Source organism: Cryptomeria japonica, chromosome 3 (assembly GCF_030272615.1).
Source record: "Cryptomeria japonica chromosome 3, Sugi_1.0, whole genome shotgun sequence".
Lineage (NCBI taxonomy): Eukaryota > Viridiplantae > Streptophyta > Pinopsida > Cupressales > Cupressaceae > Cryptomeria > Cryptomeria japonica.
Window position 1 is genome coordinate 150,049,817 of NC_081407.1, and position 11,782 is coordinate 150,061,598.

Consider the following 11,782-nt stretch of genomic DNA (forward strand, 5'->3'; position numbering starts at 1 on the left):
GTGAATAACTCACCTATATATACAATTCATCAACCTTGATAATAAGGTCGACTAAACCCTCAACTCACAAAATTACATTATACGATACAAAGATCGATCACCGGACCAATATAATGATTTACATTACATAGCATGGACCTAATTCAAATTTCCAAATGATCACATCCACCAAAAATCACACCAAGATCAACCGCAACACGCTACACCATCAGAAATACCACATAACACGAAAATCATTACCGGTTGATGAAAACCACCAAAAACTCACACAATGACCAATGCGGATCACCAAAACAAATAGGAGACAACTAGGAAACACCAACAAGCATGTTAGAATCATCACCAACAGTTGCACCAACACCACTTATCAAATCTTCATCGATCAACATCAAAAAGCTCAATAACACAACCAATCAGCAACTGCCACGAAGAAAGATAACTTGCGGGGCACAAAATCACGAACCATTTGAAATGAAGATACACAAGATCATCCCAAACAATATCCCAAAGCCTCAACACAAGATTTGATCACAACAGAATCTACTGGAGGAATACCGGATTCTGCAAAATAGTGATTAGCAAAACCAAACTACAAAACCGGATCAGAAGATCTTCTCAAACTCACTAGAATAAATCACAGGAATACGTTGACATCAATGACAACAACATATCCTAGTAGCAGCAATGAACAACCATATCCAACAATATGACCCTTTAGGACCATATGATGTCAATATGGTGTCCTAAGGCTTCATATGTTATTCTAACAAATGTGTTGCCCCTTAAGACACCATATGACACCTAACAACACCATGTGACCCCTCAGAACACCATATGACCCCTTACGACACCATATGACCCCTAATGAAAATATTAATAATATATTTTAATATATAGATTTATATATTATAGTATTAATAAATCATGTTTATTATATATTAATATAACATAGAAAATATTATTGATTTTATTCATTAGAAAAAACTTATTAAAATCGGATTTCCATCTGCTAAAATTGGATATCCAATTATATCGGATATTTGATTTTAGTGGATATCCGATTTTTTTGACAAAAATTTAAAATTTTGAAATTTGGCTTGGGATTGCTTCGAGATTTGGCTAGGAAATTCCAAGCCAAGAAAGTCAACAAAAAAAACGTGGTTTTGAGTATTCCTTGTTTTTCCAAACTTCGCCTTGGTGACTAACGACTTTTTTTAAACTGAAATTGATAAAACGAAAATGGATTTTTAAGGACATTCTCAGCTTTCCAACAATATAAGGTTTGTCTTATTTTGACTTTAATAAATAATAATTATTTATTTTTTAATTTAATTATGACTAAAGTCCTGATTGATAGGCTAATTGAAAAACACTCATAACTTTCAAACGGTATCACATTTTTTGAATCTGAAACATACGCCACATTCTATGCTTCCTCTACTATGGGATTAAAAAAAAAATGAATTTCATAAAGTTTAGACCAAGTTAAAGTGGTCAGACGTACGAGTTTTTGAAATTCTTAAAAAGTGGTAGTAAAAAATTCATAATTAATTATTTACTTCAAAAAAATTACAAAAAAATGTGTCACATCTGAACATGAGTCTACTACTTATATTAAAAATCTTATAAAAAAATATATTATAATTTGATTGTGGTTAGGGTGGTCGGACATAAACATACTTCTTATCTTTTTCCTGAAATTTTAGTACTACTACATTGAAATTTCAAATTTTCGTCAAATAGAACTTTTTTTTTCAAAAAACAACTAGTAGCTTAAAAACTACATTCAATTTTATGCAAATTCTCTTCTTACATATTTTTAAAATAGTGTTCATAACTTATTCAAATTTTCATGTCAAGTTTCATAACTCTAATTTTTTGAAATTGCATTGTCACTTAAGGGCCTATTTTGGCCCACCATGATCTTACACATACCCAAAAAGAGGTATATCATTATCCATATAATGATTAAATTTGTATATACATGTCATTTTAATGGTAAAGGCATTCCCCTACGAGAGGAAACAACTTAACTTGCTAGAATAATAACTCTAACTATTAGAATAATAACTCTAACTATTCAAGAAGGGTGCAAGGTGATGAAATTTGTATTAGAACTCACCTGGCATTCTTACTACTACCATTTCAACATCAAAAATTGAAAAATCTACTTTGAAAATCCAATAGTCAATTTTGACTAAGGAGAAAGAGTATGTGTAAAATAGGGTACAAACATCCAAAAAAAAATTATTAGAAGAGAAATGCATTTGAATGGTATTAAAATAGAATAAAAATATGAAACGTGGACTGCTTACAATGATGTCTCCTTGTCAGCCATGTCTTAGATGATTCACATGTTACACTTAATCTTTTGCATTTTGTATATATGGTTGCTAGTGTGGCTATGGTAAAAACATTTTGATAAAATATATTTAACATCTTGATGGAGCTCTACGGAGATGTCTTTCACAAAATTATTAATGGTTATATCCCACTTACAAGTGCTCCTCAACCTCTAGGAAAATGTCTCTTGCGTGGTGCTAAAAGTTCCTTCACCTCTCTCTTCCTCTCAGAGCTGCTTACCTTCTCATGGGCAGCATTGTGGAAGGAGTGTTTCTACTCAAGGTACTAAGACTCATTCAAGCTTCTCCTTTGCCACGACTTACTCTTTAATGTGATCTACCTTTCTAGGACACATTTAAGAAACTTTTAGGTGGCCTATTAGTGGCACATCTATCTATTTTTATTCTAACAAGTTTCACTCCTTGCTTGTATCTGTGTTGATGTAGCATCACATGATTTGTTGCTTTTTAGATCTAAGAAATACATTTTATTCAATTATGAGTAGTCATCATCAACAATAAAACTTTAAAGTCATAACAATTGATACAATATTATTAAATATATTGAACATTAAATCAACAAATACTATAACAACCATTAAAATACATTCAATAATATATAAATTTAATTGAAACAACATGCACTATTTATTTATTTATTTATTTCTAAAATAAAATTTCCTTCATTGACACGACCTTCCAACAAAATATGCCATCAAACTTAGGCCTTAGCAGTAGCATCCCTATAGAGAATGTGTGGGACCATGAAAAGCTCGGGCAGCCATAGATACGACTATTGGACTACCTAAAGCTGGCTAGTTAGAGGTGTTCTCTCTATCACACATGAATTGGGATCAACATAACAAACAATAATAAAATCCACATGATATAATGGAGATTTGCTCATATTTACTAAGGAACGGATTCAGAGGTGAACAACCTTGCTTTTGGTTTTGACAATTGCCAATCTTCATTTATGTATTTTAATGCTTTTGCCTCTTGGCTTTCGTGGAGGATTGATTGCATTTCCAAGAGAAATCTTTCATCTATGATTTTCGAGAGCCCTTTTACCTTTTAGTCATGAGCTCTTGAAGTCAGATTAGTTTAGTCATGTGATGCCAAGTTCAGATAGAGTCATCTTCTCCACTCATCTGATGGAGAATAACGATCAAAGCCATCATAAAAGCCTGGTCTATGCCAGCTTTCACTACAACATTGAAAACATCTTTTGACAGCATAACATCTGATGTTGCAAATTTCCTCTTCACCTGAAAAATAGAATGCAATTCATTAACTCATTTTTCCTGTCTGCATATGAATGAAGTAGAAATTACAGATAAAGGGCAAAGGCAAGAGTACCTCTGCAACTAAAGTGCCAAGGCCATTGTATATACTACAATGTCGCTCACTGTAATTCCCCAAAACTTTATAGTCGGAGTGTTTCTTTCCTCTAGTGGAGCCCACAAACGCCTCTGCAACTTCATTTTTACTAAACACTGATGATTTGCTCACGCTGAAAATGGGCTTCTGGCCATTGCATGCCTCTCCATGGAATCCATACCAACGGTAGAGAATTCTATAGGCCTGTCAATAAAAAAAAATAAAAAAAAAAGAGAAAGATTTTAGTTTCTTTAATCTTGTTTTCTTATTGTTGATAATGGGTCATAGAGTTTGATTCAAAAGAATCAAAACAGTCAAGAAAAAACTGTAAAATCATTCAGAGTTTGATTTCTAATGATGGATCATAGAGTTTGATTCAAAATGTCAAGATAAATGTACATAGTCAAATTCAGAAACTACTGTAAAAATTATATGTTATATGTCTGCATGTCCACCATTTTCTTATAAGAACATAATTTGAAAAATAATAATAAAACTTCTACAGCTATTGACTGGGTTTGATTCTTGAATGATTTTGATAGACTAGATCTTCATGACAAAAAGAGCTTTGGTACAAATGAATGTCTATTCATGTTATAATATGACAAGAGTGGAGATGCTGATATCTATGCAACCCCTTGATTTCCAAACAGAAAATGGTTTTACCTTGCGATCCAATGTTAGAGATCAGAGATGTCGAAATCTATGTAATCCAGTTGATTTTCAAAACAAAAAATAATTTTACCTTTTAGTATCTATGCAACCCAGTTGATTTCCAAAACAGAAAATAGTTTTACCTTGTGATGTAATGTTAAAGAACAGATATGTCGAAATCTATGTAATCTAGTTGATTTTCAAAACAAAAAATGATTTTATCTTTTTGGTATCTATGCAACCCAGTTGATTTCCAAAACAGAAAATGGCTTTACTTTGTGATGCAATGTTACAAAGCAGAGAAGCCCATATCAATAAAACAAAAAATAATTTTGGCTTGATACAAAAAGAAAGATGTTGATATCTGAAAGTGAAGATATCAATATCCATGCAACCCAATTGATTTCCAAAACAAAAAATGGCTTCACCTTGTGCTGCAATGTTAAAGAGCAAGATGCCTGTAACCTAACTAACTTCCAAAACAAAAAATGATTTTAACTTGCTATGCAATGTTAAAAAGGAGAGATGTATATATTTATGTGACCCAATTGATTCCCAGAACCAAAAAAAAAGGGGGATTTACCTGGCGGTACAATGTTAGCAGAGGCTTTCCCAGAGGATCCATGAGAATCAATTTGTTATTTGAACTGAGACCCCTTCCATCCACCCTGAAAGCGATCTGGCCAGTGCATGAGTTGGTCACAATGAATCCCCCTCCACTGAAAGCAAGAGCCTTCTTTCTCACAGTCAGAACAGTGAGCGATGAGGAGCAAAACTCTTCACCCAAAACAGGGGAAAATGCAGAGACCTCTGTAGTCTGCACAGAGCTTTCAAAGGGCTCTGATAATTTAGAGCTGCAAAGAAAGCAAGCTGATGAATTGCTGTGGCGGTGCTCAAGTCTGTCAGCCTCATGTATTGAATCCTCCTCTTCTTCTCTGAGTCTGGGTAAGACGATTCGAGAGACAAAAAGATTGAACAGTAAAGATAGTGGCAGCATGGCATATAATGTAATTGCTCGATTCAAAGTCTATGAATTCGAATCTCCTGCAATACTGTGATGAGGATGATTTCATCACTACTCTTGCAAAATTGCCTTTGAGAATTTCATGGTTTTGAAGGAGTAGAGAGCTACTGAAACCCTAAAAAGAGGAAGTATATATTCCCTATAGACCTTAACGCGCTAAAAATGGCGTGCGTCCATAGGATTATTCAGGGAAAAAGGGCAATACATGGGGAATTGGGCATTTGTGGCCGAATCAATTTACGATAAAGCGGGAAAAGCCTTTGGGACTCTCGCCTGGTTATACAAGGAACGCGTATATGCCGAATATCCCATTAAAAAATGCACAGAGCGACACCGCTAAATGAAAAGCTAAAACAGCCGAATGATCACAATGTGGATCAATATTTTTTTTTATTTTACCGGAACAAATCAGATAGATGGTGGCATTTTTGTCTTTATAGGGAATTAGAAAGTCAAATTTGACTAAATAGTTATAGAATTGACATTTTTGTTTTTATATAATGAATTAGAAAGTAGTTTTTAGCTAGACAGCTAGTATAAAATTACATAAATGTTAGCATCTTTGTTTTTATATAATGAATTACAACAATTTGAGTAAGCACATATCTAAATTAGATAGTCTCTTATGAAATAAGCAGCCACATGCAGAAGGATAGGGATAGACAGCATCAAAGTCATCCATAGTCTTTTTTGAACTAAACAGCCACGTGTAGGGGATTGAGTGTGTCAAAGTCACGTAAGTGTCAAAGCTAACTTGAACACATTTTCGAAGGTTTGAACTTTAATGATCATACATTTATAAGTTGTCTTTAGATGATTGAACAACATTCTATTAGTTTTTATGTTAGTGATGAAGTAAGAGATTATGAGTGATTATATCTATAGGAATATAGATCTTATACATCTAATATTGTATCATAAGTTATTAATTAATATGCTTAGTTGAGATATATTTGGTCTCCATATAAGGACAAGGAGTGAACCTATTTTAAGAATATCATTATGCATAGAGTCTGGTTAAGTTGTACAACCACTTTGTAATTTGTGAATTTTAAAAAGATTTCTAGGAGTACCCTCGTAAGTTTTATGGAGTTCAAATAGTACAAGAGTGGGATCATCCCACTCTTGTTAATGAGTTTAAAATTGTCCACATTTCAATCATAGGTTTGTCTCATTTTCTAAATCAATGTGTTTTGTGGGTCTAACTCTTGAGTTTCATCTCTTCAAATTGTATATGCTTTATAGTTTAAGTTACCAACATGAAAATTAAAGAGTGAGATAGGACTAGTTGGCTAAAAAAAGATTTTGTCATTTTGATTTGTATATTTAAGTGGATCAAACTTAGGCTAAAAAAAGATTTTGTCATTTTGATTTGTATATTTAAGTGGATCAAACTTAGGCTTGCAAGAATCATTGTGCACTCATAAATATGACCTAAATTAGATAGCCAAGTTGAACATATGTCCAATAAAATCAGATTATGGACAAACATTAGAATAAAGATCAAATTCAAACATATAAATGAATTGGATTGAGATTTAATGCACATTAAAATTATTTGGCTAGACTGTTCAGAAAACAATAACTATACAAAAACATTAAGTCATTAACCTAAATTAAATACAAAATCAAATTAAAATACATTTTCGCCTTTACACTTATACTAATGTGTGCATTCATCGCTTGCAAAACAACTTAACCAAAGATACCTATTACCATTTAGGGCAAAGAGGGCATCTTCTTTACTTAAGTATTAAGTATTGAAGGGCATTTAAAATCTCTAATTACTCACTTAATTTTTTATATTAACTAAGCATGTATCTTTTTGTTTTGCTATAGAGCTCTTCATACACAGTTTTTCTATAATAAAAAAAAGCCACACAGAAACATTATCCGAGCCCATACACTGGAATAAATAAGTAGGCAATTACTGATAATAAGACACTTCTCTCAGACAACTTCTGAACAATTATTTTAAGAAAAGCTCAAAATTTCTCTCAGACTTCTGAACAAATTTTTTTATTAGCTATTTACCAATTTCAGACAGAAAATTCATCATTTTCTCCACTAATCTGATGCAGAATCACAATCAAACCCATGATGAAAGCTTGATCAACCCCCATTTTCACAACAACACTGAAAACATCTCTGGACAACATGACATCCGATGTAGCAAATTTCCTCTTCACCTGCAAAGATAATGTTCAACCCATAAGTTCAATTAGATTCATCATGCTGTTAATCATAAAAACAGTTCATTAAAAAATTTATACTTTCAATATATGTCTAAAAATCATAAAGACCTGTCCTAAGAATAGCCAATTGATCATTAAACTATCAATCAACAATAATCTTCTGGTGGTCGTCATGATTCTTGATGTTTTCTGTTTTATATAATTTTTTCCTCGTTTCCTGTATGAACTTGACCCTTCCAATTCATAACTCCAATAAAAAAAACATTTACCCTAATCAAAAACAGTAATCTTCTGATAAGAAAAAATACCTCTGCAACTATTGTGGTAGTCCCATTGTAGATCTTGCAATAGCGCTCCTTGTAACTCCCTTGCACTGTATAATCAGCCTGCTTCTTTTTTATGTTGGGTCCTAAAAATACCTCCATATCCCCACTCTTACTGAATATCAATGGTTTCTTCACACTGAAAATGGGCTCTTGCCCATCATATTTCTCTCCACTGAATCCCCACCAATGGTTGCACATTGCAAAGCCCTTTTACACAATAAGTCAGTTGAATTACATAAAAAAAGAAAACAAATTGTTTGAACTAAAAATAAACATATCTGCAAAATCTCTTAGCTTATGATACATCTAGAAAATGGGTTATTTGAAGATCAAGGAAAAGAAAGCATTTTAAACAATGGTATTACTTTGCGCCGCAATGTAAGCAGAGGTTTGCCCAGAGAATCCATAAGAACTAATCTGTTTTTTGAACTGGGTCCCCTGCCTTCCACTCTGAAAACAATCTGACCAGTAGATGATTCTGTCACTGTTAAGCCTCCTTCACTAAAAACAAGAGGCTTCTTTCTCACAGTCAATATTGTTAGTAATGGTGAACAAAATTCTTTACCCACAACAGGCAAACAGACAATCCTGTCTTTAGATTGCAAACTGTATTGCATGGAAGGCAACTGAAATAATTTAGGGTTGCAGAGTAAGCAACTAGATAGATTGTTATGGTCATGGTAGAGTGTGTAATAATCTTTCTCATGGGAGTTGAAGGATAAGTTATTCTCTGATGGTGATAGAATGTGAGAGAGGCAGGGGTTGCAGACCAGAGAAAGAGGCAACATGGTGCGATATGTATGTATACAGAGACAAGCTAGATAGCCTGGAAGCTCAGACCATGAATTCATGTGAGTTCTGGTGAAACAAAATGAAAGTAATGCTTTTGACCAAAGATAAGAATATGACAGATTGTTCTGAAAAAGTTTAGACATCCAAAGCAAATGAAGCAGCCCTTTGAAGGAAACGAAAAAGATGGCACATAGATTGTCATTACCACTATCTCATTCACCATTCATCTGCAAAGCCCTAGTATTGCTGTTAACTTGTAGAAAGTTGAGGATGGGGACAACTGCCTGGAACTTTCCTTTATTTGATAAAAACTTCTTGGAACTATACTTCTGAATAAAGGCAAACATTTATTTAGGATTGCAAATCGATTGATTGTTATGATCATGGTAAAGTGTGTGATAATCTTTCTCATGGCTGCTTAAGGATAAGCTATTATCTAGTGGTAATAGAGTGTGAGAGAGGCAAATTGGCGTGATAGCCTACCAGCTGACAACATGAAGTCATCCGATTACTTGCAGAACAATATAAGAATCAATCGTTTCTTTAAAAAAATTATAAAATGGCACTGGTCTGAAAAGTTTAGACAACAAAGCAACTGAAGCCGCCCTCCAAAGGAAAAGAAAAAGAAAAAAGTACCATCGACCAATAAACTAAAGAAAATCTCAATTTGTTCAGATGAAGACTAGTAGGATGGATAAGTAACATAAATTGTAATGAAATGAAGAGCATTGTTTATACATTGTGAATGTATTTAGGGTAAGTATAAGTACATTTTATAATTATTTTATAATTTTTGTATAGGTATTGTAAAAATATGTTAATTTTTAATTTGATTTGTTTAATTTATTATTCAAATTATAGTTTTAGTTTCTAATTTGTAAAAATCAATCATTTTTTTATAATATTTTTTTGGACTATATTTAGGTGTAATTTTGATTTATTGACTAGATAATATCATAAATAGTTTGACCTAATTTTAATCTTGTGATCTTCTACTTTGAGCCAACCTTTTTAGAATCTAGTGATTAACTCATCTTAATGCATGCCAAAAAGTTTGAGTTGAGTAACTAAAGGCTTGTATCATGTGTGTCTTCTAGGTTATTATAAATATCAAGTGTTATCATGGCTTATCTTAAAAACATTCATACTCCAATTGCATTATCATTTTACTCTAAGAGCATCTAAGAATTGACATATTTGCATACATCATCATTATCTATCAATCAGTGTGTATATGTATATAATATCATCCGAAGAGGGTCTTGCCTTGTTGGCAAGGAAGTTATCAAATATTATTTGCATGTAGTAAGCCCCAATATGCTTTTCAATATAGCTCCTTATTTCAAGTACATTAGTATGTTAGAAATCTATAACAAATGCATAACCAAGATCTCTCTAAGAGAGAGATAAGCTATAAAATTATAAATGAAATAAAGAAATTACAAACCCATGATTTCAAGAGATGTGCAAATGTCAAGATAAAAAGATTGCATTAGGAGTTCAAAGAAAAGCTACAAAAGAATGACTGCTTACAACAATGCAAGAGTATCTCAAGTCTATAATAGAATGCAAAATGCAAGCTAGGTAGTGAGTTTGTATAGAACTGGGGAGAGCATGAAGGTGGAAAATCTAGTCAATAAGGGTGACCACCAATATTAATAAAGTGATCAAAATATTAAATATTTCACCCTTTAAGGATGGGGCTACCTTAAAAAAAATATCTCCTAGTTATTAATTAATTAAGCTTACTTTATCAATCTAAGAATTCTTAATAAAAATGTAGGAAAAGTTAGGACTAAGTGAAAATAAATATCCGAATAGAAAAATAAAAACTTACACCAACTTAGTATAGGTCTAGACAAATAAAACTCGTAGGTTGATAGGGGTAGAGGACCTATGTTTGCAAGAAGGATGCAATAACAACAATAAAGCCAAATCACAAAGATTCATTTGAGGTGACAAAAACTTCACATTAGTTTTTTTTTGTTGCCTAAGTATCAATTACATCATCAAATCTAAATTTCATCACATCAATCACAATTTATCAACAATCAAAATTAAAAATTAGTAAATCGTATTAAAATAATCAAGCACCTCTATTTTTCTCTTAGCATTTGCATGCTTTCTCTTTGCTCATTAATTTTTTTTCTCTAATTTATTATTCATTATTTAATACATGTAGGAAAAGAAACTAAATAGGCTAAGAGTAATGTGATGATAAACTTAGGCTGAATAATTGATAAGAAAAAAATGTAATAATTATGAAAAATATCGAGTAAGATGGGATAATCTAAAATCTTGGTAGATTTTGTATTGATTTTCCTTCTTTAAGAGAAAAGTAAAGATGTCATTAGTGAATACTCTTCACATGGGGAAAAAAATCAAAATGATGTGTGAAAAATGGAAAGTTTTGTAAGTGTAAAAAGAGAAGGTGTTAAAGATAATATGTGTCATAAAACAAACAAAGAATAATTAAAAGAAAAAGGATATCATGTAAGAAGATAAAGAGTCCATAAGAAAGAGATGTACAAAAAAATGAGCTTCAAGCAAAAGAGCGCTATAAAAAAATTGAAGGAGAAGATATATGTAATAAACAACAATCATGATGCCATAAAAGAGTCAAAGAAAAAATTAAAACTAAAAGAAGCTATATATTTGATCAATGTGATGATTTTTAAAAATTCTTCATGATTTTACATAATCCCAAATCTATAAGAAGACAACATAAAAAGAGATAAGAAATGGAACATAGAAAAAAATGGATTGTTCATGCCCATTTATAGGAACATGAACCATTAAAGGTGAATCTGAGCCATCATTTGTATACTTTTTAAGATCATAGAAAATATCATTAATACAACAAAATTAAAGACCGATTAAAATATGATCCGTAAATATAACATGATTAAATAGCAAATAGGTGATAATAAGCCAATATGATTTTCATAAACATCATGTAGTAAGATATCATCCTCATCCTAATTCCATAAGCCAATATGATTTTCATAAACATCATGTAGTAAGATATCATCCTCATCCTAATTCCATAAGCCAATATGATTTTCATAA

The 11,782-nt window shown here is 32.0% G+C and overlaps 2 protein-coding genes across 2 annotated transcripts; both read right to left on the bottom strand.

The window, feature by feature from the left end:
* Window positions 1-2,962: 2,962 nt before the first annotated feature.
* Window positions 2,963-5,775, bottom strand: LOC131067787 (protein LURP-one-related 5). Its single transcript, XM_058002938.2, has 3 exons — window positions 4,960-5,775; window positions 3,702-3,926; window positions 2,963-3,610 (listed from the first exon to the last, which is right to left on the bottom strand). Exons 1-3 carry the CDS (start codon window positions 5,371-5,373, stop codon window positions 3,467-3,469), a joined length of 783 nt encoding a protein of 260 aa, XP_057858921.1. The 5' UTR covers window positions 5,374-5,775; the 3' UTR covers window positions 2,963-3,466.
* A 1,628-nt stretch (window positions 5,776-7,403) lies between these two features.
* Window positions 7,404-9,230, bottom strand: LOC131874581 (protein LURP-one-related 12-like). Its single transcript, XM_059218113.1, has 3 exons — window positions 8,287-9,230; window positions 7,904-8,128; window positions 7,404-7,589 (listed from the first exon to the last, which is right to left on the bottom strand). Exons 1-3 carry the CDS (start codon window positions 8,854-8,856, stop codon window positions 7,440-7,442), a joined length of 945 nt encoding a protein of 314 aa, XP_059074096.1. The 5' UTR covers window positions 8,857-9,230; the 3' UTR covers window positions 7,404-7,439.
* Window positions 9,231-11,782: the final 2,552 nt, after the last annotated feature.

Bases quoted from the DNA above. Each gene is read 5' to 3' on its own strand.
- LOC131874581 (XM_059218113.1), bottom strand. From the start codon at position 8,856: ATGTCTAAACTTTTTCAGAACAATCTGTCATATTCTTATCTTTGGTCA. The intron at 8,129-8,286 runs GTAATACCATTG...ATTGTGTAAAAG, and splicing joins TGCTTACATTGCGGCGCAAA to GGCTTTGCAATGTGCAACCA. The intron at 7,590-7,903 runs GTATTTTTTCTT...TTATCTTTGCAG, and splicing joins CTACCACAATAGTTGCAGAG to GTGAAGAGGAAATTTGCTAC.
- LOC131067787 (XM_058002938.2), bottom strand. From the start codon at position 5,373: ATGCTGCCACTATCTTTACTGTTCAATCTTTTTGTCTCTCGAATCGTC. The intron at 3,927-4,959 runs GTAAATCCCCCT...TTTTATTGACAG, and splicing joins TGCTAACATTGTACCGCCAG to GCCTATAGAATTCTCTACCG. The intron at 3,611-3,701 runs GTACTCTTGCCT...TCTATTTTTCAG, and splicing joins TTGGCACTTTAGTTGCAGAG to GTGAAGAGGAAATTTGCAAC.